The following is a 26,080-nucleotide window of genomic DNA, read 5'->3' as shown; positions in this document are numbered from 1 at the left end:
AGCTACTCGGGAGGCTGAGGCAGGAAATTGCTTGAACCTGGTAGGCAGAGGTTGCAGTGAGTCGAGATTGCGCCGTTGCACTCCAGCCTGGGCAACAAGAGAGAAACTCTGTCTTAAATAAATAAATAAATAAATAAAAATAAATAGGCTGGGCATGATGGCTCACACCTGTAATCCCAGCACTTTGGGAGGCTAAGGCAGGCAGATCACTTGAGGGCAGGAGTTCGAGACCAGCCTGGCCAAAATGGCAAAACCCCGTCTCCACTAAAAATATAAAAATTAGCCAGGTGTGGTGGCACACGGCTGTAGTCCCAGCTACTTGGGAGGCTGAGGCAGGAGAATCCCTTGAACCCAGGAGGCAGAGGTTGCAGTGAGCCAAGATTGCACCACTGCACGGCAGCCTGGTGACAGAGCAAGACCCTGTCTCCAAAAAATAATTAATTAATTAATTAAATAAATAAAAAAGGAAATGGAACTATTTTTGTGAATCTGTGGGTTATATCAGCAAAAAAAAAAAAAAATAAGACACAATGGGGAAAGTCCTAGGCAAATCAGGACGAGTTAGTCATCCTTCCTAGATGAGTGCTTGGTGCAAAATACATGCTCAGCAGACATGATTATTGCTTCCCCTTTCTTTCATCCATTTGGTAACAAACAGGTGGCAAGCACCCACTCTGTGCCCTGTCCTAGGGTCCAGGAACCCTGTAAGCAATAGGTGGAGGTGAGGGTGGGGGCAGGGGTGCTGTTCAAAGCACCTTGCTCCAAAGGTTCATTAAAAAATCCACCAATGGATTATCTGAGATCAGGAGTTGGAGATCAACCTGACCAATATGGTGAAACCTCATCTCTTCTAAAAATACAAAAATTAGGCAGGAGTGGTGGTGGGCACCCATAGTCCCAGCTACTCAGGAGGCTGAGACAAGAGAATTGCTTGGACCCAGGAGGTGGAGGTTGCAGTGAGCCGAGATCATGCCACTGCACTCCAGCCTGGGCGGCAGAGTGAGACTCCACCTCAAAAAAAAAAAAAAAAAAAAAAAAATCCACCAGCCATAAGAAATGGCAGACCTCCCTCTGGAGTGATTTCAGCCGGTTTGGTATGTTCCTGGGCTGACAGCACTTGCCTAGACTTGCTTTTCCAAGTGGGAAAGGTCTCTGGGACCTTAAGGTCCCCAGATGGTGACACAGAGACAGGTAGGGGGGCCCATAGCAAAGCCAGGCAAGGAGGTCCTGAGATGATTGTGGGTGGCAGGGAAGGAAAAAATATTCCTTGACTTTGTGCCTGGACCTGGTTGCAATAAAGGCTCAAGAGGTAGTTCCTATCATCGTGCACATTTCGCTGAAGGAAGAAACTGAGGGTCAGTGACCCAAGTGAAGTGACTTGCCCAAGATCCTGCAGGAAGACATGGGTAATTGTAATTTGAACCGAGGTCCCAGCAAAGCGGGATTGTTGGGGCTGAATGGGAGGGCTCCTGCACTTCCTTCCCTCTCCCTGGGCTTGGGTCCCCCACTTGTCCAGACAGCGGCCGGACTTGTCACGGGGCTCTGTACAGCCTTTTCCACTCTCCTGGCTGCCAGCGTCCCGCCCCGTCCCCTCCCAGCCCCCAAGGGAGGAGGGGAGAGCTGCAGAGAGGAGGAGGAGGGGTCGGGGAGGCCCGGCTTTATAAGGGCGGCTGGAACAGCCCGGCCCGCCAGACCCCGTCGCCCGGATACCTTGAGCTGCCCGCCACCCCACGTGACCGCGCCGCCCCCCAGCTCCACCGCTGAGTGAGTTGGGGCGCGTCCCCATCCCGTCCACAGTCCCTCGCCGAGCCGCGTGGTGCATTGAAGCCGGGGTGGGGAGGAGAGCCGATGAAGGAAAACGCTAACATGGGGGGCTCCAGGCAGACTCTCTAACGGGAGAGATTTAGGACCTGAGGGAGCCGGGAGACCCGGGAGCCCACGGTCTGGTCGGCCACCTCGTCTCCTCCCCGGGCGCGAGGCCTAGGAGACCGCAAGCCACCCTCCAGGAATGCGCGTGCAGTCGTTGCCGTGGCAACGTGCAAGCCTGCGCGAGCCCACCGCTAAAGGAAAGGGGAGGTTGTTGGGGGTGTGGGGGCTGGTCCCCTGGAGGTCCAAACTCATCACGCGGCGGTAGCACGAGGGAACTGGGGACGTCCCCTCCCCCGTGTCCCAAATCCTCTGGGAGCCAGAACGCAAGTCGCATTGCCTCTCTGAGCCTCAGTTTCCACATCTGCCAAATGGAGGCAAGATTATTGGTTCCAAGTTCCCCGAAGAGTTATCTGGAGGGCCACGATCCAGGCTAGTCCCCACTTATGGCTGGACGTCCAAGGAATGGGTTTAAGCGGCTCAGACAACTCCTGCGACCCCACCCCACCCCCAGGCCCGCTCGCCATGGCCCTCTTCGGGGCTCTCTTCCTGGCGCTGCTGGCAGGCGCTCACGCAGAGTTCCCAGGCTGCAAGATCCGCGTCACCTCCAAGGCGCTGGAGCTGGGTAAGGCGCAGGGGCAGACAGGGACGGACGGGAGCGGACGGGGTTGGGGTCGCCCCAGTGGGCACGGGAGCTAAGGATTTCGCTGCTGCCTCAGTGAAGCAAGAGGGACTGCGCTTTCTGGAACAAGAGCTGGAGACCATCACCATTCCGGACCTGCGGGGCAAAGAAGGCCACTTCTACTACAACATCTCTGAGTAAGTGGGGGGCGGGGCCTCGCGATCCGGGGCGGGGCCTCGCGATCCGGGGCGGGGCCTCGGCGGTGGAGGCGGGGCCCAAGAAATCTCGGGGTCTCGGGAGACTGGAAGCTGAGTGGGAGGGGGCGTGGCCAAATCGATGAGGCACGACTTAAGAAACCGGATGGGGCCGAAAAGATAAAGGCCAAGCCAGCCATCATAGGCGGGACCGGGCAGATGGGCGTGGCTTTGAAAACGTCGAGGGGGCCAGGAAGGAAGCAGGACCGGTAGATGTGAGGCGTGGCCGAAGAGCACCAGAAAGGTGGAGTCAAGGAACTTGCCAATAGATGAGAGTGGAGTCTTGGGCACCGGGTGGAGATAATGGGAGGGGTGGGGGAACTGAAGACTCTTAAGTATGGTTTAGGATGAGGGAGGGGGAATAAGGGAATTGAGATATGAGGGCGGAGCTTAGGTGATGGAGGCAAAGTGAATGGACTCTATTAAAAGACCGGGTGAGGGAACCCCAGGGTGTGGGAGGGGAGGGGGTGCAAGCAAACAAGACTTTTTTTTTTTTTCTCTGAGAGGGAGTCTTGCTCTGTTGCCCAGGCTGGAGTGCAGTGGCGCGATCTTGGCTCATTGCGACTTCCGCATCCCCAGCTCAAGTGATTCTCCTGCCTTGGCCTCCCGAGTAGCTATGACTACAGGCGCGTGCCACCACGCTCTGCTAAGTTTTGTATTTTTAGTAAAGACAGGGGTTTCACTATGTTGGCTAGACTTTCGAACTCCTGACCTCAAGTGATTTGCCCGCCTTGGCCTCCCAAAGTGCTGGGATTACAGGCATGAGCCACCACGCCCGGCAAACAAACAAACACAAGACTTCTAAGTGATGGGGTGAAGCTCCCTTTTAACACCTGCATCAGGAAGACCTCATCTCTCAGCCACCCAAGTTCAACTTTGAGCCACCCAAGTCTAAGTTGGGTACTTGAGGGACAATGGAAGAATTCATTCTACCCACTCCTGCTTCCCCAGACCTGGACTTGAAAGGGGAGCAGACAAATTTCCTGTGGTTGGGGGGAGTTCCCTCTTCTTGGCCCTGGATCTGACCCTGAGGCCTCCCGTAGGGTGAAGGTCACAGAGCTGCAGCTGACATCTTCCGAGCTCGATTTCCAGCCACAGCAGGAGCTGATGCTACAAATCACCAACGCCTCCTTGGGGCTGCGCTTCCGGAGACAGCTGCTCTACTGGTTCTTGTAAGGACCCAGCACCCTCAGGGGAGTGGAGAGTTGGTAGGGAGGGCTGGAAGTGCTGTGGGGCTGTAGGCAGCCCCCTTAGCCTTCCTGAGTTTAAGTTTCTTCATCTGTATAATGGGGACAAGCAAACCCATTTCATAAGAGTTGATAGGAGGGTTTGGTAGGATGTGTGGAAGGAAGTGAAACCTTATAAGGAGGTATCATGATGCAAGGGGCACTGAAGACTCAACTGAGCTCCTACCTGGAGTGAATATTAACCCCCTTGGCAGCTATGATGGTGGCTACATCAATGCCTCAGCTGAGGGTGTGTCCATCCGCACTGGTCTGGAGCTCTCCCGGGATCCTGCTGGACGGATGAAAGTGTCCAATGTCTCCTGCCAGGCCTCTGTCTCCAGAATGCACGTGGCCTTCGGGGGAACCTTCAAGTAAGCCCCAGCCCCAACCCCAGCTTACCCCTTTTGAGCCCCACAGCTCATCTGCCTAGCACAATGCAAAGTGCACAGGCTTGGGAATCAGACCAACTGTGTCCAAAGCTCAGCTCTGTCACTTCCTGGCTGTGTGAACTTGGCCACATCGCTGAAGCTCGGTGCCTCAGTATCCTCATTAGTAACATGGGGATAATGATAAAGCCTATTTTATAAGGTCATTGCCAGGATTATTTGTGTTGGTATATGTAAAAATATTTAGAACAAGGCTGGGTGCGGTGGCTCACGCCTGTAATCCCAGCAATTTGGGAGGTCAAGGCAGGCGAGTCATGAGGTCAACAGATCGAGGCCATCCTGGCCAACATGGTGAAACCCTGTCTCTACTAAAAATACAAAAATTAGCTGAGTGTGGTGGCACATGCCTGTAGTCCCAGCTGCATGGGAGGCTGAGGTAGGAGAATCGCTTGAACCCGGGAGGCGGAGGTTGCAGTGAGCCGAGATTGTGCTACTGCACTCTGGCCTGGCGACAGAGCAAGACTCCATCTCAAAAAAAAAAAAAAAAAAATTTTAGAACAGCACCTGGCATATGATAAATGCATATTTAAGTGCTGGCCACTTAGATAAGAGTAATTGTGAGGACTAATATGCACAGCTGGCCATGTACTGGATTCTCAATAATTGGTGTCTCTAAATAATAATAACAAAAATAATACTTTTTTTTTTTTGAGATGGAGTCTTGTTCTGTCACCAGGCTAGAGTGCAGTGGCACAATCTCGGCTCACTGCAACCTCCGCCTCCCGGGTTCAAGTGATTCTCCTGCCTAAGCCTCCCAAGTAGCTGGGACTACAGGCATGCGCCACCATGCCCAGCTACTTTTTCTGTATTTTTAGTAGAGACAGGGTTTTGCCATATTGGCCAAGTTGGTCTCAAACTCCTGACCTCAGGTGGTCCGCCTGCCTCAGCCTACCAAAGTGCTGGGATTACAGGTGTGAGCCACTGTGCCTGGCCTATTTTTTAATTTTTGCCGCTGAGAAGGGGATACTGTTCTTGTTCTGGAAGACAGTTGGGGAAAGAAGATGATGGATTATTGCCTGGTGTTGGTATACTGTCAGTACTATTTATTCATCAAAGTGTATGCCAGGCCCTGAGGATGCAGGAAGAAGCTCAGAGCCTATCTGGAATAAAAAGCATTTGTTATCAGGGCCTGGAGAGAAGGACTAAGAAAGTGCTTTGGGGATTCAGAGGAGAGGAATCTGGGAAGACTGCCTGGAAGAGGAAGCATCTGAGCTCAGATGGGGAAATACAGGGTAGGAACGCGGAGGGTAGAAGGGTTGTAAGCGGATCAGTAAGCAGATGGATGTGGGGATGCTCAGAGCGGGTTTGAGGCAATGTGGGTGGATTCATTTGGCTGATGGGACCAGCGGGAGGTCTTGAGAATTATGCTGGAGAGGGAATTCGGGCCTGGTTCTTGGAAAACCTATGTGGAGGACCTGTTATTCAGGCTGATGCTGAGGAATCCCACTGCCACTATTTCCCTGGTCTCTGATTTCTCCTGGACCTGGACTGGGGTGGAGGCAGGTTCTGGGCTCACCCGGCCTCTCCTTTCCTCACAGGAAGGTGTATGATTTTCTCTCCACGTTCATCACCTCAGGGATGCGCTTCCTCCTCAACCAGCAGGTGTGGGCAGTGACAGGTCGCAGGGTGGCAAGGGTGGGCCTGGTCTCACTTTGAGAAGGCCCTGACTCTGGCTCCCACCTCGCAGATCTGCCCCGTACTCTACCACGCAGGGACGGTCTTGCTCAACGCCCTCCTGGACACCGTGCCTGGTGAGTTGGTTGGGGGTGAGGCCAGGTGTGCAGCTGTCATGCAGCACCTCAGAGCAGGCCCCTTCCAAGCCCTGCTGTCGAACAGTCCTGGGTTCAAATGTGGCCCCTGGAGCTGACTTGCTGTGTGATTTTGGGTAAAGTGCTCATTTCTCTCTGGGCAAAGTGCTTGTTTCCTCACTTGCCTGGCAGCGCTTCCTCCTGGAGTTACTGTGAGGATTATCTGAGAGAATAGTTGTCAAGGTCCTCATTATGTGCGTGCTAATCACTGGCGTCCCATTTGTCTTCATCACCTAGCACCTAATAGGTGCTCAATTAACATGAATACATTAATTCCCTTTTTCTCTTTTTTTTTTTTTGATATGGAGTCTCACTCTGTTGCCAGGCTGGAGTCCAGTGGCGTGATCTCAGCTCACTGCAGTCTCCACCTCCCGGGTTCAAGCGATTCCCCTGCCTCGGCATCCCAAGTAGCTGGGACTACAGGCGTGTACCACCATGCCCGACTAAGTTTTTGTATTTTAGTAGAGACAGGGTTTCACCACGTTGGCCGGGATGGTCTCAATCTCCTGACCTCGTGATCCGCCCACCTTGGCCTCCCAAAGTGCTGGGATTACAGGCATGAGCCACTGTGCCTGGCCATGAATTCCCTTTTTCTAAGCCATGACCTCTGTCTACTGTGGGGCAAAGTTATTGTCCCATCACACCCAACACACAGGCAGGGGAAGAGAAGGAGGAGGTAGGAGAAACCAAGGGAAAGGAACCCCATGCCATCTTTTTTTTCTTTCTTTTTTTTTTTTTTTGAGATGGAGTCTCACTCTGTCACCCAGGCTGGAGTACAGTGGTGCAATCCTGGCTCCCTGCAACCTCCACCTCCCAGATTCAAGCGATTCTCCTGCCTCAGCCTCCCGAGTAGCTGGGATTACAGGCGCCCACCACCACGCCCAGCTAATTTTTGTATTTTTAGTAGAGACGGGGTTTCACCATGGTGGACCAGGCTGGTCTCGAACGCCTGACCTCAGGTGATCTGCCTGCCTTGGCCTCCCTAAGTGCTGGGATTACAGGTGTGAGCCACTGTGCGCGGCGCCCCCAGTGATTTGATGAAACCTCTGTGGTAGTAGTAATAATAATAACTAACATTAATGGGCACTTACTACACAGCAGGCCCTAAGTGCTTTCCACATAAAACTAATTTGACCCTCCTGACAACCCTGCGAGGGATGTATCCTCATTTTATGGGTGGGACTCTGAGCCTGGAGAGGTTAAGCACCTTGTCCCACATCACACAGCTGTGAGTGACTTGAGCCTCTTCCTGCAGTGCGCAGTTCTGTGGATGAGCTTGTTGGCATTGACTATTCCCTCATGAAGGATCCTGTGGCTTCCACTAGCAACCTGGACATGGACTTCCGGGTGAGCTGCTCGGGCTGGTGTATGACCTCTGACCTCCTAACAGGACCTCTTTCTCCGCTAAGTTGTGAGATTTTACTTCCTAAAGCACAGCTCTGATGAGGCCACTCTCATTGCTGAGAATGCTATGGCTCCCTGTTACTACAGAATTAGGTTCAGCCTCCTGGGTCTGGTATTTGAGCCCTGTTAATCTTACCTGGCCCCACCTTTTATATCTCATCCTGTTTCTTTGCAGCTGCTCTTTCCCAAATTGGACCCTCGCTTCCCACCTCAGGGCCTTTGCTCATGCACGGTCTTTCCCCAACTCCCCTGAAGGAGCTGGACACAAATTTCTACACAAATCATCTCATTTCATTCTCTCACAACCCTGTGAGTCAGGTACTAACATCATCCTCATTTTAGGAATGTGGAGACTTACTTATAGAGGTGACATCACTTGCCCAAGGCCACATAGCTAGTGTGTAGCCACTACCTTTGGTCTCCCAGAGTAGTATAGCAGTTTCAGAGTGCAGACTTGGGAGCTAGAATCAGTCGGGTGCAGTGGCTCATGCCTGTAATCCCAATACTTTGGGAGACCCAGGCCAGAGGATCGCTTGAGCCCAGGAGTTTGAGACCAGCTGGGGCATCATAGTGAGACCTCCTTCTCTACAAAAAGAAAAAGAATGCCTGAAGTTCAAATCCTAGCTCTGCCACTGACTAGCTGCATGGCCCTAAGCGTAACTTTTCAGTTGGCCAGTTTCCTAACACGTAAATGGAAATAATCTAGTAAGAAAGCACACGTAGTTAATGCAGAGTAAAGGAGTTGATCTATGTGAAGAGCTTACAGTACTTGGCACAGAAGCATGAGTATGCACACTATATGTAAATAGTAGCTGTTGTTACTGCCTCTGGCTTTCAAGACCCACTCAGATGCCACCTCTTCCATGAAACCTTTCCTGACCCTCCCTCTTCCAGTGTGACAGGCTTGCCCCCTGATAGCAGGTGTCCTCCTTTCAATGCGTTTTAAGAGATGTGCTTGTGAGTGCCCCAAGAACAGCAGCTGGGTTCCCACTGTCTCCCCACAGTGCCTAGCACAGGGCTGGGAGACACCTGCTGTCAGTCCAGGTGCCAGGCCAGTCTGCCTTGACCCTGACCGTGAATGCCCCACCCCAGGGGGCCTTCTTCCCCCTGACCGAGAGGAACTGGAGCCTCCCCAACCGGGCGGTGGAGCCCCAGCTGCAGGAGGAGGAGCGGATGGTGTATGTGGCCTTCTCTGAGTTCTTCTTCGATTCTGCCATGGAGAGCTACTTCCGGGCGGGGGCGCTGCAACTGTCGCTGGTGGGGGACAAGGTATGCCAGGGCCTGTGTGTGGGATGGGCAAAAGAGGATCTGTGACAGAGCTCACTCCCTCACTCCTGATTCCCCTGTTCAGGTGCCCCATGACCTGGACATACTGCTGAGGGCCACCTACTTTGGGAGCATTGTCCTGCTGGTGAGTGCTGGCGGGGGACCGGGATAGGGCCACCTGCACACCAGTGAGACCAGGGAGGGGTGCAGGCGGGGCCCCCAGTGGCAGCCACTCAGACATGGCTCTGGCCTCTTGTCTTTGGCCAGTCACCCTCGCCTTGTCATGGCTGTTCCGTCTGTGAAGGAGGCTTCCCCTTCCTGCTCCTTCCTGTCCTATCTCCTTCGCAGAGCTGCTGTGAGGATTAGCGAGAACCCACGCTTTGCAAGTGTGAGGGCTTTAATAATAATTAACATATACTATTGTTTATTTGTGTATTGGGGAGGAGAGTGTTACACATTTTATTTATTTATTTTTTTGAGACAGAGTCTCACTTTGTCATCCAAGTTGGAATGCAGTGGCACAATCTAGGCTCACTGCAACCTCTGCCTCCCAGGGCTCAAGCTGTTCTCCTGCTTCAGCCTCTTGACTAGCTGGAATTACAGGCTTGTGCTACCACGCCCCACTAATTTTTAAAATTTTGTTGAGACAGGGTTTCATCATGTTGCTCAGGCTGGCCTTGAACTCCTGGGCTCAAGTGGTCACCCATCTTGGCCTCCCAAAGTGCTGGGATTACAGGTGTGAGCCACTGTGCCCAGCAAAATTACAAATTTTAGAAGAAATAATTCAGTCATTATCATCATCAAATTCATGGCTAAGAAATTAAGGGCAGGGTCTCTATTGTCAGACTCCTGGGCTTCAAGCCTAGTTCTGAAACTGAATGACTGCATAACCTCTACAAGTTACTTAACCTCTCTGTGCCTCAATTTTCCCATCTCAAAAAAGGGGGTATGGCTGGGCATGATGGCTTATGCCTATACTCTGAGCACTTTGAGAGGTCAAGGTAGGAAAATTGCTTGAGCCCAGGAGTTTGAGACCAGCCTGGGCAACATAGTGAGACCCTGTCTCTATTGAAGAATAAATTTTTAGTCAGATCTTTTTTTTTTGGGTCGGGGGACAGAGTCTCACTCTGTCACCCAGGCTGGAGTGCAGTGGCACAATCTTGGCTCACTGCAACCTCTGCCTCCTGGGTTCAAGCAATTCTCTGCCATGACACCCAGCCTGAAAAATAAATTTGTAAAAAATAAACAACAACAACAAAATTGGCAGTAATATCTGCCTCACGTGGTTATTATGAGTTTTTTTTTTTGTTTTTTTTGTTTTTTTTGGTGAAATGGAGTCTCTCTCTGTCACCCAGGCTGGAGTGCAATGGCGTGATCTCAGCTCACTGCAAGCTCCACCTCCCGGGTTCACGCCATTCTCCTGCCTCAGCCTCCCCAGTAGCTGGGACTACAGGCGCCCGCCACCGTGCCCGGCTAATTTTTTGTATTTTTAGTAGAGATGGGGTTTCACCGTGGTCTTGATCTCCTGACCTTGTGATCTGCCCACCTCGGCCTCCCAAAGTGCTGGTATTACAGGCGTGAGCCACCGTGCCCGGTCCTTATGAGGTTTAAAGGAGCCAACACATATACAGTGTTTAGAATCATGTTTGGTGAAGATTAGGCAAGTTGCATCTTATAGTATTCCTTCACTGCCTATAGAAGAAAGCACAGCAGTCTAGAGAAAGAAGATATGGCCAGGCATGGTGGCTCACGCCTGTAATCCCAACACTCTGGGAGGCTGAAGCCGGCAGATCGCTTGAGCCCAGGAGTTTGAGACCAGCATGGGCAACATGGCCAAACCCCATCTCTACAAAAAAACGAAAGCAAAAACAAAAACAAAATACAAATACAAAAATAAGCCTGGCATGGTGGCATGAACCTGTGGTCTCAGCTGTTCAGGAGGCTGATATGGCAGGATCACTTGAGCTGAGGAGGTTGAGGCTGCAGTGAGCCATGATCATGGCACTGCACTCCAGCCTCGGCGACAGAGACTCTGTCTCAAAAAAAAAAAAAAAAAAAAGAAAAAGAAAGGAGAGAGAGAGCAAAAATATGGCAAGTGGTCTGGGCATGGTGGCTCATGCCTGTAATCCCAACACTTTGGGAGGCCGAAGTGGGCGAATCACCTGAAGTCAGGAGTTCGAGACCAGCCTGGCCAACATGGTGAAACCCCATTTCTACTAAAAATACAAAACTTAGCCGGGCATGGCGGCAGGCGCCTGTAATCCCAGCTACTTGGGAGACTGAGGCGGGAGAATCACCTGAACCTGGGAGACAGAGTTGCAGTGAGCCGATATTGTGCCACTGCACTCCAGCCTGGGCAACAGAGTGAGACTCCATATCCAAAACAGAAGACATGGCAAGGGGCTGAGATACTAATGCAAAAAGGACATCCACGAAGAGTCTGGATTGGTGATGGACCTGAATATTGAGATGTATTTAGGAAGCAGAAAGAGAAGAATACATTGCTGTTTCTTTGTGTGGCAATGGCATGAAGGCTAGATGCAGATTTGAGGGTTTTGGAAGCCAGAACTGTCTCTGTATTTGCAATATGAGAGTCCCCAGAGGCAGAAGCTGCACCTGCCTTCGTCCTCTTCTTCCCTGGGGGCTCCACAGGAAATGGCAGGGACTTGACCCGCCCCTGCTGCTCATCCCCCAGAGCCCAGCAGTGATTGACTCCCCACTGAAGCTGGAGCTGCGGGTCCTGGCCCCACCACGCTGCACCATCAAGCCCTCTGGCACCACCGTCTCTGTCACTGCTAGCGTCACCATCGCCCTGGTCCCACCCGACAAGCCTGAGGTCCAGCTGTCCAGCATGACTATGGTATGGGTCCTGGAGTGGGGGCTGCTAGCTGGGGGTCAGGGAAAAATTGACTGTGGGTTACTGACCTTCTGGGTAACATCCTCCTCCCCATGTTCCTGCAGGACGCCCGTCTCAGCGCCAAGATGGCTCTCCGGGGGAAGGCCCTGCGCACACAGCTGGACCTGCGCAGGTATGCAGGCACACCTCCCTGCACCTCAGTGTCTTGAGGACAATCACACCTGTCCACAGGGATGTTGAGTTAAAATTCGTTCATACCTGTAAGTCACTGAGAGCTGGGGTCTATCTTTGTTAATGCATGCTAAAGTGCTTTGGTAAAATCTAACTCCTCTGCATTCTCACATGTCCCAGAGGCAGGCAGGGCAGGTATTATGAGAGATGAACAAATGGGTCCAGCAATGTTAAATAACATGCCCACAGTCACACAGCAAAGATCAGAACATGGGTTTTGACAAAAACCTCAGCACAACACGGCTTTGTGACCTTGAGGCCATTTTTTTTTTTTTTTTTTTTTTGAGACGGAGTCTTGCTCTGTCACCCAGGCTGGAGTGCTGTGGCCGGATCTCAGCTCACTGCAAGCTCCGCCTCCCGGGTTCCCGCCATTCTCCTGCCTCAGCCTCCGGAGTAGCTGGGACTACAGGCGCCCGCCACCTCGCCCGGCTAGTTTTTTTATATTTTTTAGTAGAGACGGGGTTTCACCGTGTTCGCCAGGATGGTCTCGATCTCCTGACCTCGTGATCCGCCCGTCTCGGCCTCCCAAAGTGCTGGGATTACAGGCTTGAGCCACCGCGCCCGGCCCCTTGAGGCCATTTTATCTTTCTTTTTAAAAAATGTTATTATTCTTTTTTTTTTTTTTTGAGGAGTTTCGCTCTTGTTGCCCAGGCTGGAGTGCAATAGCGTGATCTTGGCTCACTGCAACCTCCGCCTCCCAGGTTTAGGCAATTCTCCTGCCTCCACTTCCTGAGTAGCTGGGATTACAAGTGTGCGCCACCACGCCCGGCTAATTTTTGCATTTTTAGTAGAGATGGGGTTTCATCATGTTGGTCAGGCTGGTCTCGAACTCCTGACCTTAGGTGATTCACCTGCCCCGGCCTCCCAAAGTGCTGGGATTATAGGTATGAGCCACTGCGCTCGGCCTTATTTTATTTTTATTGTATTTATTTATTTTTGAGACAGAGTCTCACTCTGTTGCCCAGGCTGGAGTGCAGTGATGCAATAATAGCTCACTGCAGCCTTGACCTCCTGGGTTCAAGTAATCCTCCAGCCTCAGCCTCCCGAGTAACTGGAACTACATGCATGCACCACCATGGCTGACTATTTTATTTTTTGTAGAGACAGGGTCTCACTTTGTTGCCCAGGCTGGTTTCCAATTCTTGGGGCTCAAGTGATTGTCCCACCTCAGCCTCCCAAAGTGCTGGGATTATAGCCATGAGCCACCGCACCCAGCCCATTTTGTCTTTCTAGGCCTCATTTTCTCCATGTGTTTAATACAGGTAAAAGTAGCATCTGCCTTCTAGGGCTGTGCTGTCCAATATGGTAGATACTAACCACATGTGACTATTTACATTTAAATTAATTATAATTAAAGTTTTTCAGTTGTACTAAGCCACATTTCATTAGCCACATGTGGCTAGTGACTACCACAGTGGACAATGCAGATACAAAACATTTTATAGAAAATCTGACTGGACAGTGCTGTTCTAAGGTTAAAGGAGATAATGTAGGTTAGGACCCTAGATTTTAGAGGCAAGTTCTGACACTTCCCAGCTGTGTGACTTCAGGCAAATTACGTAACCTTGTGGGCCCTCATTTTCCTCATCTATAAAGTACAAATCGTAATAGTGCCCACTCCTTAGGCTTGTTATGAGGACTGAACCAGTTGGTACTGTATTTTAAAACAGTTTACTAATATTACCTTTTTTTTTTTTTTTTTGAGACAGAGTCTCGCTCTGTCGCCCAGGCTGGAGTGCAGTGGTGCAATCTCAGCTCACTACAAGCTCTGCCTCCTGGGTTCACGCCATTCTCCTGCCTCAGCCTCCCGAGTAGCTGGGACTACAGGCGCCCACCACCACACCCGGCTAATTTTTGTTGTATTTTTTAGTAGAGACAGGGTTTCACTATGTTAGCCAGGATGGTCTTGATCTCCTGACCTTGTGATCCACCCGCCTCGGCCTCCCAAAATGCTGGGATTACAGGCACGAGCCACCGCGCCCAACCTACTAATATTAACTTTTTAAACACGTTGGCTGGGTGCAGTGGCTCACACCTGTGATCTCAACACTTTGGGAGACCAAGGCAGGTAGATCACTTGAGGCCAGGAGTTCGATACCAGCCGGAGCTACAAAGTGAGATCCCGTCTCCACAAAAAAATTTACAAGTTAGCCAGTCATGGTGATGCACGGCTGCGGTCCCAGCTACTTGGGAGCCTGAGGTGGGAGGCTGACTTGAGCCCTGGAGGTCAAAGCCACTGCGAGTTAAACTGCACCACTGCCCTCCAGCCTGGGCAACACAGTGAGACGCTGTCTCAAAAATAAATAAAAAGAAAAAAAGAAAATAAATACGCTTAGTGTCTGACAGGAACTAAGCAATGTGAGTTTTGTTACATAAAATAAATAACACCTGCAAAGCTACCAGCAGAAGTCTGGCACATTAGAAGTGCTCAATAAATAAAAAGTAGCAGCCTTGGAGAAAAGGAAACCCAAGTGGCAGCCATAACTGGCCCGAGGATACTTGGAAAGTTGTAGCACCTGGAAAGGTGTCTACGTGGGGCATCTGAGCCTGCAACTCAGGCACCTCTGGCAGGTAGGCCCGGGTGGTCTGAGGAAGGGGAGCTTCCAGGCTTCCTGCCCACAGGGCTCCTTTCTCTCCCGCAGGTTCCGAATCTATTCCAACCATTCTGCACTGGAGTCGCTGGCTGTGAGTGGGGAAGGGTGGGTGGGCTGGGCTGGGTTCGTGAGATCCTGATCCTCACCATTCCCTCCTCATATAACTGCTCACCCATGGGCAACTAAACCCACCCCTGACTGGCTGCCCTGTTTCCCCCCTTGCCCCCCCAGCTGATCCCCTTACAGGCCCCTCTGAAGACCATGTTGCAGATCGGGGTGATGCCCATGCTCAACGGTAAGGCTGGGGTGTGAGGACGGAGGAAGAAAGGAGGGGTGAACTGGGCGGGCCCAGACTGAGCGGGGTGCTCCCACCCACAGAGCGGACCTGGCGTGGGGTGCAGATCCCACTACCTGAGGGCATCAACTTTGTGCGTGAAGTGGTGACGAACCATGCGGTGAGTGGGGGCAGGATGGGGAAGGAGGGCAGGGCCTTCCCCTCTTTCTGTAGTTCCCCAGTGCCCTCCACTACCTGACCCCAGCTCCCCCATTACCAGCCGTCCCCTCCCGTTTTAATCTTAGACTCCTAAAAGCCTTTGCACACACAGTGACTTCTCCTTGGAGCACTCTTCTCCCATCCCAATACCTACTAATCGTTCAGGTCTTAGCTCAGAGGTCACCTTCTCCAAGAAGCCCTCCTTGACACCCATAGTCTACACTCCTACAACCTCATTTGAGCACCTTGACATGGAATTATCCATTAGATTGAGTCCCTGAAAGACAAAGACTCTGTCTCTTGATCTCTAAACGCTGGCCTCAGTAACTGAATGAATAAATGAGGCTCCCCCGTCCCCCACACAGGGCTTCCTCACCATCGGGGCTGATCTCCACTTTGCCAAAGGGCTGCGAGAGGTGATTGAGAAGAACCGGCCTGCCGACATCGGGGCATCCACTGCCCCCCCACCCTCCACAGCTGCTGTGTGAGCCCCCAACCCCCACGCTGGCAGCTGTCATTCAGGACTCCAACCCCTCTCAGCCCCTCTTTTCCCACATTCATAGCCTGTAGTGCCCCCTCTAACCCCCAGTGCCACAGAGAAGACGGGGTTTGAAGCTGTACCCAATTTAATTCCATAATCAGTCAATCCATCAATTACAGTCCGTCCACCACCTCCCTGTGGGCTGTCCTGAGCTCTGTTGGGTTCCTGGGATGGGATCAGTGCATCGTAAAGGGCATTCTTTAAGCAGAGAGGGGGCCAGGCCACCCCATTCAGGAACTGTTATGGGAATAAAGTGCTCACTTGCCCCCAGGCTGTCTGTGGGAGACCCTGGCCCAGTCTGGGATGCACAGGGCTGTGGGAAGCGGGCAGTCCTGAAGGCAGAACCTGGCCTGTAGGGGCACTTTGCTTAGAAGAAGACTCTCCTAGCAGGAGTGGCTGGGAGGGGCTGCATCAGGCCGTGGAGCTGGTTGCTGTGGTCCTCAGTATGGCTGCTTGTTCAGGAAGCGGGAGAACATGGTGAAGGCAGCGAGGGGCTTGTCGGTGGGAACCATGTGGCCGGCGCCCTGAGGAGCAATGTTCGTGAGCTCCTGACCCCCACCATTCCCTCCTCCCCATATAACTGCTCACCCGTGGGGAATTCCTTCATCCCAAGCCCTTTATTCTTCCCAGAACCCTCCCCACCCCTCTCCAAAAAAGCTTGCCCATACAGGGGCCAGATAGTGACCCATGACCCAGCCTAAAAGGCAGCCGGAGGGAAAGGACGGGTGGGTCCTGCTCCTTCGCCTCCGGCCCAGTTATCCCTCAGCAGGGCCAGTCCCTACCTTGATCGTGAGAAAGGCGATGTGGGAGAACTCCTTCACAAAGCCGGCAATCTGCTCCCCGCTGTCCCCATACTTCACTAACCAGGGCCGGCGCTGCACCTCCATCTGCCCCATCAGAAAAGACATCAGCCTACAGCAGCTGCATCCTTGCTCACAGCTACCAGCAAGACCTTAGGGCTGGGAATTCCTCCACACTTGCCCTCTGTGGACCAGAGCCAGGTAGCCAGCCAGCCACTCCCAGGCATACCCGCCCCTGATCCTCCACAGCAGCCCCTATCCCAGGGCCAGGAATCTCTGTCTTACCTTCTGGTTGAGGGAATCCACAAACCACTCATCCCCCATGAAATTGCAGGCCATGTCTACATCTCCATTATATAACAGGATCTGGTATTTCTAAAGCAGAACGGGGTGAGAATGAGTGGTGTGGAACAAGCCTAGGCCTTAGCCCTTCCCTAGTTCAAGGCCTACCCCTCAGGGAATTCAAGGGGCTGAGCTAGATAGCACGAACCAGGGAATTCTCATGTTTTCTGATGACTTACTGCATGTCCAGTATTCTACTAAATGTTTTACCTATGAGGTAGATATCATTGTCTACCATTATCCCCATTTTACAGATGGGGAACCTGAGGCTCATATTTAAGAAATTTGCCCAAGATTACGTGTCTAGTACAGGGACTTGCACCCAGGCCATGTGACTCCAGAGCCCATGCTATGAACTACTGTGCTGGACAGAACCTGGTCCTAACCTGGCTCTGCCAGTGCCTCCTATATCACCTTGGACAAGGTCTGCTCCCACTCTGGACCTCAGCTAGCCCATTTTTGGCATGAATGAAGCTCTTCTCACCCTTAAGGCTCCTTGGCTGATCCAGACCACTTGGCCTCCTATAGCAGTGCAGCATGGGTGGGGACAAACCCAGGTTCAAATTCTGACCCCACCAATCACAGTACCCTGGGCTTCACCTTTTGGAGTTTCAGCTTCCCTTGTCCTGACAGGAAGTCTAAAGGGCCCCCAGCTTGCTGTGCTACTCTGGGGTCCTAAGGCTGCTGGTGGATTCAGCTGTGCTGTCCCCACTCACCTGTGAGCTAAGCAGCTTCAGATACTGGGAGTTCATGCTTCGGTAGAGACGGCGGTACTGTAAGTTTACCAGAAAGCTGCCGGGAACATACGCGCAGGCCCCAGGAAGACCAGGTAGGGGCAAAAAGTAGTCAACAGATCAGACCTTCTCTCCTATCTCCAAGCTCCAACCCAGAAAGCAGACAGCTGGGTTCCACTCCTCTTTTTGGGGGGCCACCTCTCTAGGACTGACCTGGATGATGGGCTGGGATTCAGAGAGCCTCAACTCGTCCCCATTTAGAAATGTACAGGGATGCCAGGTGCGGTGGCTCACACCTGTAATCCCAGCACTTTGGGAGACCGAGGTGAGTGGATCACGAGGCCAGGAGTTCGAGACCAGCCTGACCAACATGGTGAAACCCCATCTCTACTAAAAAAAATACAAAAATTAGCCAGGCATGGTGGTACATGCCTGTAATCCCAGCTACTCAGAAGGCTGAAGCAGGGAGGCGGGAGGCAGAGGTTGCAGTGAGCAAGATTGCACCACTGCACTCCAGCCTGGGCAATAGAGTAAGACTCCATCTCAAAAAACAAAAAAACAAAAAAACACCTACAGGGACACGTTTTGGTTGTTACAGGGACTGGGATGCATCTGGCATTTAGTGTCTAGGGGCCAGCAGGTGTGAGAGTCACAACATATAACAAGGTAGAGTGTGAGCACTGACCAATCAAAATGGACCTGAGCAGCCCCAGATGGGCCCAGTGTCACCCTTTTACTTGCGGTGGCGGGGGGCTCACAGGAGATTGGACATGGAAGTAATAGTTTGTTGTTGTTGTTGTTTGAGATGGAGTTTCACTCTTGTTGCCCAGGCTGGAGTGCAGTAGCATGATCTTGGCTCACTGCGACCTCCACCTCCCGGGTTCAAGCGATTCTCCTCCCTCAGCCTCCTGAATAGCTAGGATTACAGGCACCCACCACCACACCTGACTAATTGTGTATTTTTAGTAGAGATGGGGTTTTACCATGTTGGCCAGGCTGGTCTCGAACTCCTGACGTCAGGTGATCCGCCCACCTCAGCCTCCCAGAGTGCTGGGATAACAGGCATGAGCCACTGCGCCAGGTCAGAAGTAATAGTTATTAACCAATGTGGTGGCTGGGTGGGTAATCTCAGCACTTTGGGAGGCCAAGGAGGGAGGATTGCTTGAGACCAAGAGTTCAAGACCAACCTGGACAACATAGTGAGACCCTGTCTCTACGAAAAATTTTTTAAAAAATTAGCCAGGAATGGTGGCATGTGCCTGTAGACCCAGCTACTCAGGAGACTAAGGTCGGAGGATCGCTTGAGCTAGGAGGTTGAGGCTGTAGTGAACTGTGAAACAACAACCAATGTGGCTATGTAATGAATTGGGGCTGGGTGGGGTGGCTCAAGCCTGTAATGCCAGTACTTTGGGAGGCTGAGGTGGGTGGATCACTTGAGCCCCAGAGTTCAAAACCAGCCTGGGCAATATGGTAAAACACCATCTCTACAAAAAAATACAAACATTAGCTGGGGGTGGTGGTGTGCGTCTGTAGTCCCAGCTACTGAGGAGGTGGGAGGATTACTTGAGCCCATGAGTTCGAGGCTGCAGTGAGCTGTGATCACGCCACTGCACTCCAGCCTAGGTGACAGAGTCTCAAACAAAAACATTTAAATTTTGTCTCAAACAAAAACATTTAAAATTTAAAAAAGAAAAAAGAATTGGCTGTCAATCCACTGAGGGGTCAGGGATGGATGTTAAACATCCTGTACAGCTCATCTCATCAAGAAACCCTACACAGAAGATCCCTGGGAACCTGCTGATGCCCACAAGCCCCAGCAACCCACCACCCCAAGTCACAGGTGGCCACAGAGCCTCACTTGCACATGTCCCATTGCGGCAGCTGTTCTGGGATGTGGAGGGCCTTCCGCACGTACGGGTTGTTGAGGTAGGTGGAAGCAGCTGTCGTGTTGGTGCAGGGGGGGTCCATGCGCACTTTGTCCCCTGAGCGCAGCAATGCCTGGAGGGCACACACAGAGGGTCAGGGCCTCTGCTTCCCTGCCCCTGCCCCTGTCCCCACCTCACCAGGAGGAAGCCCACGCCCTTGCACACCTGATGCCACGTCCGCTTGAGTGGCAGGCGAGTGAAGATGTTGCCCAAATCCTGGACCACAACAGTGTCCTTCTCATACCTGCATGTGAGGTGGGGGGATGGGTGGAGCCTCCAGATGGGGCTGGGGTTGGCCCCAGGGGCACCCAGCAGCACCTACCTAAAATGGCTGGGCACCCCTCCAGCACAAGGGGCATAGAGGTTGTAGATGTTGAGGCCAGAGTTGCCCACGATGCGGGCCACTTCCTGAAGCTGCAATGATACACCAAGCCCCCATGCTTTACAGATCCCTAGCCTCTCCACAACCCCACCAAGTTGTCCCAAGATTTATTGCTCTTGAATTTCACCTCTTCACCCACTTTTTTTTCACAGGTAGGGAAACTGAGGCTCAGTGGCAGGAATCTTCCCAGCCCTAGGTCCAAATCCTAGCATCACTGCCTCCCAACACTGACTTCAGACAGTGATTTCAAAATTCATGGCCCTCAGGTTTCCTTATCTGGAAAATGTGGGTAGTACGATCTCATTTGAGGGGGAATCTTGAAGCTTAAGTAATCTACATAGACACAGTTCAGCACAGTGCCCGCCACACTGCAGGTGTTTGATAAATGTGAAGAAGTCCTTTCTCCCTCACACAGGTTATGGGATTTGCCGCCATAGGAGGTGGTGGTGGGAATACACACTTAGACACATGTCCCAGAGAACACTAAATTGCTTAAAGGTGCAAGAAGGCAATGAGGGATGGAGAACAAGGAGTCCCCAAGGAGGGAATGTGGTCCCATTCTTGGGATTAGGGATGGGAGGGCTGATGATGCGGAGTGACGGCAGAACCTCACATTGGTCACGCATTCCGGGTCTTTGTTGTCATAGAAGTTACACTTGTTTTGAGAGCAGCAGTGGGTCTGGAGAGAAGACCAAAGCCTGTAGGAGATGAGAGTGAAAAGTGCATCAGCCTCTGGTGGGAAGAGGAGGGCAGAGGAGGCGAGCATACCCCCACCTCCCACCAACCTCCCTGACCCTAGGAGACTAGGAAAGGTATCACAGGGTGTGGTCTGCACGTCACCTAAGCTAGCTCCCAAAGAGGTGCCCCAGGGTCATACAGAAAGGCTTCCTTAGTTCCTTTAAAATCTGATCTCTGGCTGGGCGCCGTGGCTCATGCCTGTAATCCCAGCACTTTGGGAAGCCAAGGCGGGCAGATCATTTGAGGCCACGAGTTCGCGTCTAGCCTGGCCAACACAGCAAAATCCCATCTCTACTAAAAATACAAAAAAATTAAGCAGGTGTGGTGGTACGTGCCTGTAGTCCCAGCTGCTTGGGATGCTGAGGCACAAGAATTGCTTGAACCTGGGAGGTGGAAGTTACAGTGAGCTAAGATCGCGCCACTGCACTCCAGCCTGGATGACAAAGTGAGACTCTGTCTCAAAAAAAAAAAAAGAAAAAAAAGAAAAATCTGATCTCTATTCTTTGGCCTTTCAGCACTGTGTTCTTTCTGCAACCCACCTGCTGCTCATAAACCTGGGCTGGGCCTGTCATATCATGTGCCTGGAGGACAGACTCGAGATCATGTGACCCTAGAGATTGCCCAATTGCCCTATCCCATACCTGTTCCCCAGAAGGCCATGGTAGTAGGCAAAGTAGACCAGGGAGTTGTCATTCTGCTCATAGGAGGAGAGTCCATTGCCCACAGCCAGCCCCTGTGAAACACCCAGGGCGCTCAGCTCATGTGGAGGGCGAAGAGGAGGAGCCTCCCTCACCCTAACACCCAGACCTTCAGCAATCCGGAAGCTGAAACCCAGGGTGTTTTATGGGGGCGGTTGGGTGTGGGAGGTCACTCAATGCAAAGCACAGAGCTGGCAGCCTGACAGATGAGTTTCCTGTTGTGGGAGGCACACTAGACAGACCTAGGGCAGCTGGTGGTGGGGAGGGTATGCAGGGAGCTGGGTTGGATGGGGCTGTTGACCAGTCTGACCTTGCTAACTGCAAGGCCACAGCCTCAAGGTGCCTCCCTTCCCTCCTGCAGCTGCCCTGCACCTGAAGGTTCATGCTGGGGTCCTGCATGACCAGCACGGCCAGGGTGGGGATGTAGATGCCAGCATAGCTCTCCCCGGTCAGGAAAAGTTTGTTGTTCTTGTACTCCGGAAAGAGGTGGAAGAAATCTTGAAGGGCCTCAAAATTGCTCTGGGCGACCTGGGGATGGGAGAGCAAGACAGAGGGAATCAGGAAGCTTTGGTATTTGAACTGGAAAGAACTTCAGAGATAATGACATCAACCCACCCTGTTTGTGTAAGAGGAAGTGACTGGACACCATACCACAAGCATATGACAGAGCGAAAAGTGGACTCCAAGGCCATGCTCTCTCTCCCAGCATCATGCCATGGATGGAGGACTGGGGAGCCTGGGGCAGATGGGCAGGCACCGGACTCACCTCAGTGTCATTAGTTGCATAAAACTTGTCATCGGAGTAGGAGAAGCCCACCCCAGCTGGGGACTCCAGATATAACACATTAGCAATCTAGAAGGGAGGGAAAAATTAGTCAACTGCCACCCCATCCAAGTGCCCAGACACCCCCACAGGACCCACAGCTCCAGCTATACCAGATTCCAAGAATAGGGGTTGTACTCCAGGGTGACACCATCTGGCTGGACCTGAGGAGGAAAGAGATGGCTGAGTAAGTCCCAAGGGCCAGCTGGGTGGAGGGAAAGGGCCACCGTGAGAGGCACTTTACGTGTGGGCAAAACCCCTGAGAGGTACAAGCAGCAAAGCCAATGGCACAGAGGAAAATCCCAAGACTTAGAAGGAAGGAAACTTTCTGGAAAATCACAAAGTCCGTTTCTCCCTTTCCCCAGCCTTTTGCTTTAGGAACTGTGCTTTACCCCTGCTGTCCACTCACCAGGAAGGGGCCATGCTCTGTGAGGAGCCCATCTAGGGAGCTGCAGCCGGGACCCCCATTGAGCCAAAGCACCACAGGGCTGTTCTCGGGATCCTTCTGGGACTCCACAAACCTGGGAAGGGGTGTCAGGGCAGTGTTGGTGCAGTTGTAGGGGTCCTTTCCAGCCCTCCCGGCTCCCAGGCGTCTTCAGGGGTCTGCAGAACTACCCCCCACCCCTCATCCGTCATCTCTCCTCCCAGTCCCGCCCGGGAGGCAGGGCGGCAGACCAGTAGTGGAGGTGCTTGGAGCCGGAGCCTTTGAGGTAGCCGGAGTACTGGCGGAAGGACGGCTGCTTGGCCAGCCCGGGGAGGCGTTGGATCTCGTCCTGGTCCGGGGCTGCCTCGCCTCGGGGCGCCCAGGACACTAGCAGCAGCAGCAGGAACAGCAGCGGCGGCGCGGCTCGGATCATCTACGGGAGGCAGAAGAGGGGCTGTTGCCTCGCTCCTCAGCGCTTCCGTGAAGCAGCACCCGGGGAGGAGCTGGCGGCGCCTCCGCGAGGGAAGCCCCGGCCCCAGCGCCAGCTCCCACCCTCAAGCCTCCTCTACCGCGCACCGATCCCGGGCTCGGGGATCCCCTCCAGCCTCCGGTGCCAGCTCACCTCTGCTCCCCAGTGTCCTTGCTCTCCAGGAGGCGCCCGGGGACTGGAAGTCATGTGTACTCCGAGTCACGTGAACTCCGGCGCCACGTGACAGTCTTCCCCCCGCCCCTTCTTTGGTCCCTACCGGCCTGGGGGGCGGTGGCGGTCAATGCCGGGTCAAGGTCCGCGGGCCTCGCGGATCGTAGCCCGGGCGCACGCGATCAGATGATCCGGGTGTGGATGGCCAAGTTCTAGGAGGGATGGCTGAGCAAGCGGCGCTAGGACCCCCGGGCAGAGGCTCGGGGAAGGGAGGCAGGGGGGAAATGCCTTACAAGGTCCCCTTGCGGTCACCATCTGAGCCCGCCGCCCAAAATAGCCCCCGGCGCCCGCCAGCCTGCCTTATGGCCGAGAGATGGCTGCTGCCTCCGAGCCCGTGGATTCGGGTGCACTCTGGGGACCTGCGCGCCCGGAGCCCCCTCCCACCCGCTTCCATTGGGTGCACGGTGACAACATCCGCGTGGACCCCTCTGGGATGCGGGCCACACGCGTGGAGAGCTTCGCCCACGGCGTGTGCTTCAGCCGTGAGCCCCTGGCCCCGGGCCAGGTCTTCCTGGTCGAGATCGAAGAGAAAGAGCTGGGCTGGTGCGGACATCTGCGTCTCGGTCTGACGGCGCTGGACCCCGCCAGTCTGGCCCCCGTTCCCGAGTTTTCTCTGCCCGACCTAGTCAACCTGGGCCACACCTGGGTCTTCGCCATCACGCGCCACCACAACCGCGTGCCCCGTGAGGGCCGCCCGGAGGCCGAGGCAGCGGCCCCCAGCCGACCTCCAACCCTCCTGGTGGAACCATATCTGCGCATTGAGCAGTTTCGCATTCCCCGGGACCGCCTGGTGGGCCGCAGTCGGCCAGGGCTCTACAGCCATCTCTTGGACCAGCTCTATGAGCTGAACGTGCTGCCTCCGACGGCGCGCCGTAGCCGCCTGGGCGTCCTCTTCTGCCCGCGCCCCGATGGCACGGCCGACATGCACATCATCATCAACGGCGAGGACATGGGCCCCAGCGCCCGGGGGCTGCCAGCTGCGCAGCCCCTCTACGCGGTGGTGGACGTGTTTGCTTCCACCAAGAGCGTGCGCCTTGTCCAGCTCGAGTATGGCTGTAGGTATCCCTGGGCAGCGACCCCTCCTGGCGCAATGTGGGGACAGGAATCTGCTAGGGCTCGTAGCCAGTGTGCTAGGCCTCCGTCTGTCCAGCACTAGTTTAAGAGTGGGAGAATCTAGCTTCAAATTACACTTCTGCTTGTGATCTTGCACAAGCCTCTACCTGGTTTTGGGCCTTGGTACCCATCTTGGCTGATGGATTAAGATGCCCTACAAGTTTGCTTTTAGTTTTGAGAATGTTTCCTGTATTCACCTAGGGCAGGGATTCTAAACTGATTTTAGATATTAGGGGCCTCTTTGAGAATTGTTTGCCCTTTTCTTAGAAACATGCTTGGCCGGGCATGGTGGCTCACACCTGTAATCCCAGCACTTTGGGAGGCCGAGGCAGGCGGATCATTTGAGGCCAGGAGTTTGAGACCAGCCTGGCCAACATGGTGAAAGTCTGTCTCTACTAAAAATACAAAAATTAGCTGGGTGTGGTGGCATGTGCCTATAATCCCAGCTATTTGGGAGGCTGAGGCAGAGAATCACTTGAACCTGAGAGGTGGAGGTTGCAATGAGCCGAGATCTCACCAGTGCACTCCAGCCTAGGCAACAGAGTGAGACTCTGAAAAAGAAAAAAAAAAAAAAGAAAGAAAGAAAGGAAGAGAGAGAGAGAGAAGGCAGGCAGGCAAGGAAGGGAAGGGAAGGGAAGGGGAGGGGACGGGAGGGAAGCGAAGCTCAAGCCTGGGCAACAAAGTGAGACCCCTTCTGTACAAAAAATTAAATAATTATCTGGGCATGGTGGTGCATGCCTGTAGTCCCAGCTGTTTGGGAGGCTAAAGCAGGAGGATCGCTTGAGCCCAAGAATTGAAGGCTGCACTTCACTGACCACTGCACTTCAGCCTGGGTGACAGAGCAAGACCCTCTCTCTTTAAATAAAAAAAAGAAAAGAAAGAAACACGCTTATAGACTTGGGCATATTGGCTTCGAGGAAAAACAAACCCCAGACTGAGAGCTTTTTAATGCTGAGGTATGATTCATTATACCCCTGGTAAGCATTGTAGTTATACCTCTGATCACATTTCATGAATTCAGTGCACCAGAACCCTCTTTGTGCCAGGCCTGTACTGGAGGCTGCAGTTGCACAGGCAAATCAGACACTACTCCTGCCCCCAGAAGCTGCTAAGTGAACGAGGATGGGATTGTGCTGTGTTATGATATAAACAGGGTTGCAGCTTTGTGATAGCCCTTGGGAAGAGGTGCTTCTCTCAGCCCCATGAACAGCTCCATGAAGCAGGCTGGGCCCAGAGAGCAGTAAGGACTTGCCCACATTTAATGGCAAAGTGAGGACCATGACCTAGATCTTCTGGGTCTTGGCCTCAGACCCACCCTCCAGTTTGCCTTTCACAGTCTTCTTCCCACAGTGCCGTCCCTGCAGACTCTGTGCCGCCTAGTGATACAGAGAAGCATGGTGCACCGGCTGGCCATTGATGGGCTCCACCTGCCCAAAGAACTTAAGGATTTCTGCAAGTATGAGTGAAGACCCACAGCGCACCGAAGCAGAGCTGCATCCTGGGGCCTCAGACCTGTGGCTGGCTGGTCTGAAGTTGGCCATATTGCTGCCAACCAGGACCAGAAATAAACAGCCAATGCTGACATCTTGATCATTGGAAGGTCTCCTTGCCCTCCAGCCTAGGAGAGGCACTTCGTTTAGAATCACTGCAGGTCAGCAGGTCGGAGCAAGAGAGCAGGGGTTCCTAGGCTGGCTGCTTGTTAGAGTCATCTTAGGATACGTAAAGAGGGCTGGTGTCCCACATCCCATCCCTAGGGATTTGTATTTGATTTGTTGGGAAATTAGGCCTAGACA

The 26,080-nt window shown here is 53.2% G+C and overlaps 3 protein-coding genes across 6 annotated transcripts; 2 read left to right on the top strand and 1 right to left on the bottom strand.

Moving 5' to 3' along the window:
• Positions 1-1,480: 1,480 nt before the first annotated feature.
• Positions 1,481-15,873, top strand: PLTP (phospholipid transfer protein). Of its 2 annotated transcripts, XM_003904671.5 has the most exons (16): positions 1,481-1,764; positions 2,381-2,491; positions 2,586-2,685; positions 3,786-3,914; positions 4,184-4,339; positions 5,953-6,016; positions 6,102-6,165; positions 7,478-7,569; positions 8,719-8,895; positions 8,978-9,037; positions 11,588-11,752; positions 11,854-11,921; positions 14,623-14,665; positions 14,806-14,869; positions 14,953-15,029; positions 15,433-15,742. In XM_003904671.5, exons 2-16 carry the CDS (start codon positions 2,392-2,394, stop codon positions 15,553-15,555), a joined length of 1,482 nt encoding a protein of 493 aa, XP_003904720.2. In that variant the 5' UTR covers positions 1,481-1,764; positions 2,381-2,391; the 3' UTR covers positions 15,556-15,742. The 2 variants fall into 2 exon arrangements, with proteins under 2 accessions (XP_003904720.2, XP_021776691.1); XM_021920999.2 differs by lacking the exons at positions 1,481-1,764; positions 2,381-2,491; positions 2,586-2,685 and adding an exon at positions 2,804-2,986 and having other exon boundaries at positions 15,433-15,873.
• On the bottom strand, positions 15,676-24,334 carry CTSA (cathepsin A). 2 transcript variants are annotated; one of them, XM_003904669.3, is made up of 15 exons: positions 23,051-24,334; positions 22,726-22,907; positions 22,460-22,571; positions 22,164-22,214; positions 21,994-22,080; positions 21,600-21,755; positions 21,171-21,262; positions 20,405-20,489; positions 19,732-19,823; positions 19,575-19,653; positions 19,343-19,482; positions 17,467-17,542; positions 16,694-16,783; positions 16,391-16,495; positions 15,676-16,132 (listed from the first exon to the last, which is right to left on the bottom strand). In XM_003904669.3, the coding sequence occupies exons 2-15, from the start codon at positions 22,905-22,907 to the stop codon at positions 16,049-16,051; spliced, it is 1,431 nt and encodes a 476-aa protein (XP_003904718.1). In that variant the 5' UTR covers positions 23,051-24,334; the 3' UTR covers positions 15,676-16,048. The 2 variants fall into 2 exon arrangements, with proteins under 2 accessions (XP_003904718.1, XP_003904717.1); XM_003904668.4 differs by having other exon boundaries at positions 23,097-23,208.
• NEURL2 (neuralized E3 ubiquitin protein ligase 2) lies at positions 23,169-25,883 on the top strand. 2 transcript variants are annotated; one of them, XM_009216014.2, is made up of 2 exons: positions 23,169-24,229; positions 25,624-25,883. In XM_009216014.2, the coding sequence occupies exons 1-2, from the start codon at positions 23,488-23,490 to the stop codon at positions 25,665-25,667; spliced, it is 786 nt and encodes a 261-aa protein (XP_009214278.1). In that variant the 5' UTR covers positions 23,169-23,487; the 3' UTR covers positions 25,668-25,883. The 2 variants fall into 2 exon arrangements, with proteins under 2 accessions (XP_009214278.1, XP_003904721.1); XM_003904672.3 differs by having other exon boundaries at positions 25,638-25,877.
• The last annotated feature ends 197 nt before the right edge of the window (positions 25,884-26,080 follow it).

The sequence above is a fragment of the Papio anubis genome, chromosome 16 (assembly GCF_008728515.1).
Source record: "Papio anubis isolate 15944 chromosome 16, Panubis1.0, whole genome shotgun sequence".
In the NCBI taxonomy this organism is placed as follows: Eukaryota; Metazoa; Chordata; class Mammalia; order Primates; family Cercopithecidae; genus Papio; species Papio anubis.
The sequence above is the reverse complement of the archived record's forward strand: the minus strand, read 5'-3'. Positions and strand labels throughout refer to the sequence as shown.

Bases quoted from the DNA above. Each gene is read 5' to 3' on its own strand.
- PLTP (XM_003904671.5), top strand. From the start codon at position 2,392: ATGGCCCTCTTCGGGGCTCTCTTCCTGGCGCTGCTGGCAGGCGCTCAC. The intron at 3,915-4,183 runs GTAAGGACCCAG...CCCCCTTGGCAG, and splicing joins CAGCTGCTCTACTGGTTCTT to CTATGATGGTGGCTACATCA. The intron at 14,870-14,952 runs GTAAGGCTGGGG...TCCCACCCACAG, and splicing joins GGTGATGCCCATGCTCAACG to AGCGGACCTGGCGTGGGGTG.
- CTSA (XM_003904668.4), bottom strand. From the start codon at position 23,150: ATGACTTCCAGTCCCCGGGCGCCTCCTGGAGAGCAAGGACACTGGGGA. The intron at 20,490-21,170 runs GTATGGGATAGG...CATCTCCTACAG, and splicing joins CATGGCCTTCTGGGGAACAG to GCTTTGGTCTTCTCTCCAGA. The intron at 19,654-19,731 runs GTAGGTGCTGCT...CCTCACATGCAG, and splicing joins GGGGTGCCCAGCCATTTTAG to GTATGAGAAGGACACTGTTG.
- NEURL2 (XM_003904672.3), top strand. From the start codon at position 23,488: ATGGCTGCTGCCTCCGAGCCCGTGGATTCGGGTGCACTCTGGGGACCT. The intron at 24,230-25,637 runs GTAGGTATCCCT...TTCTTCCCACAG, and splicing joins TGTCCAGCTCGAGTATGGCT to TGCCGTCCCTGCAGACTCTG.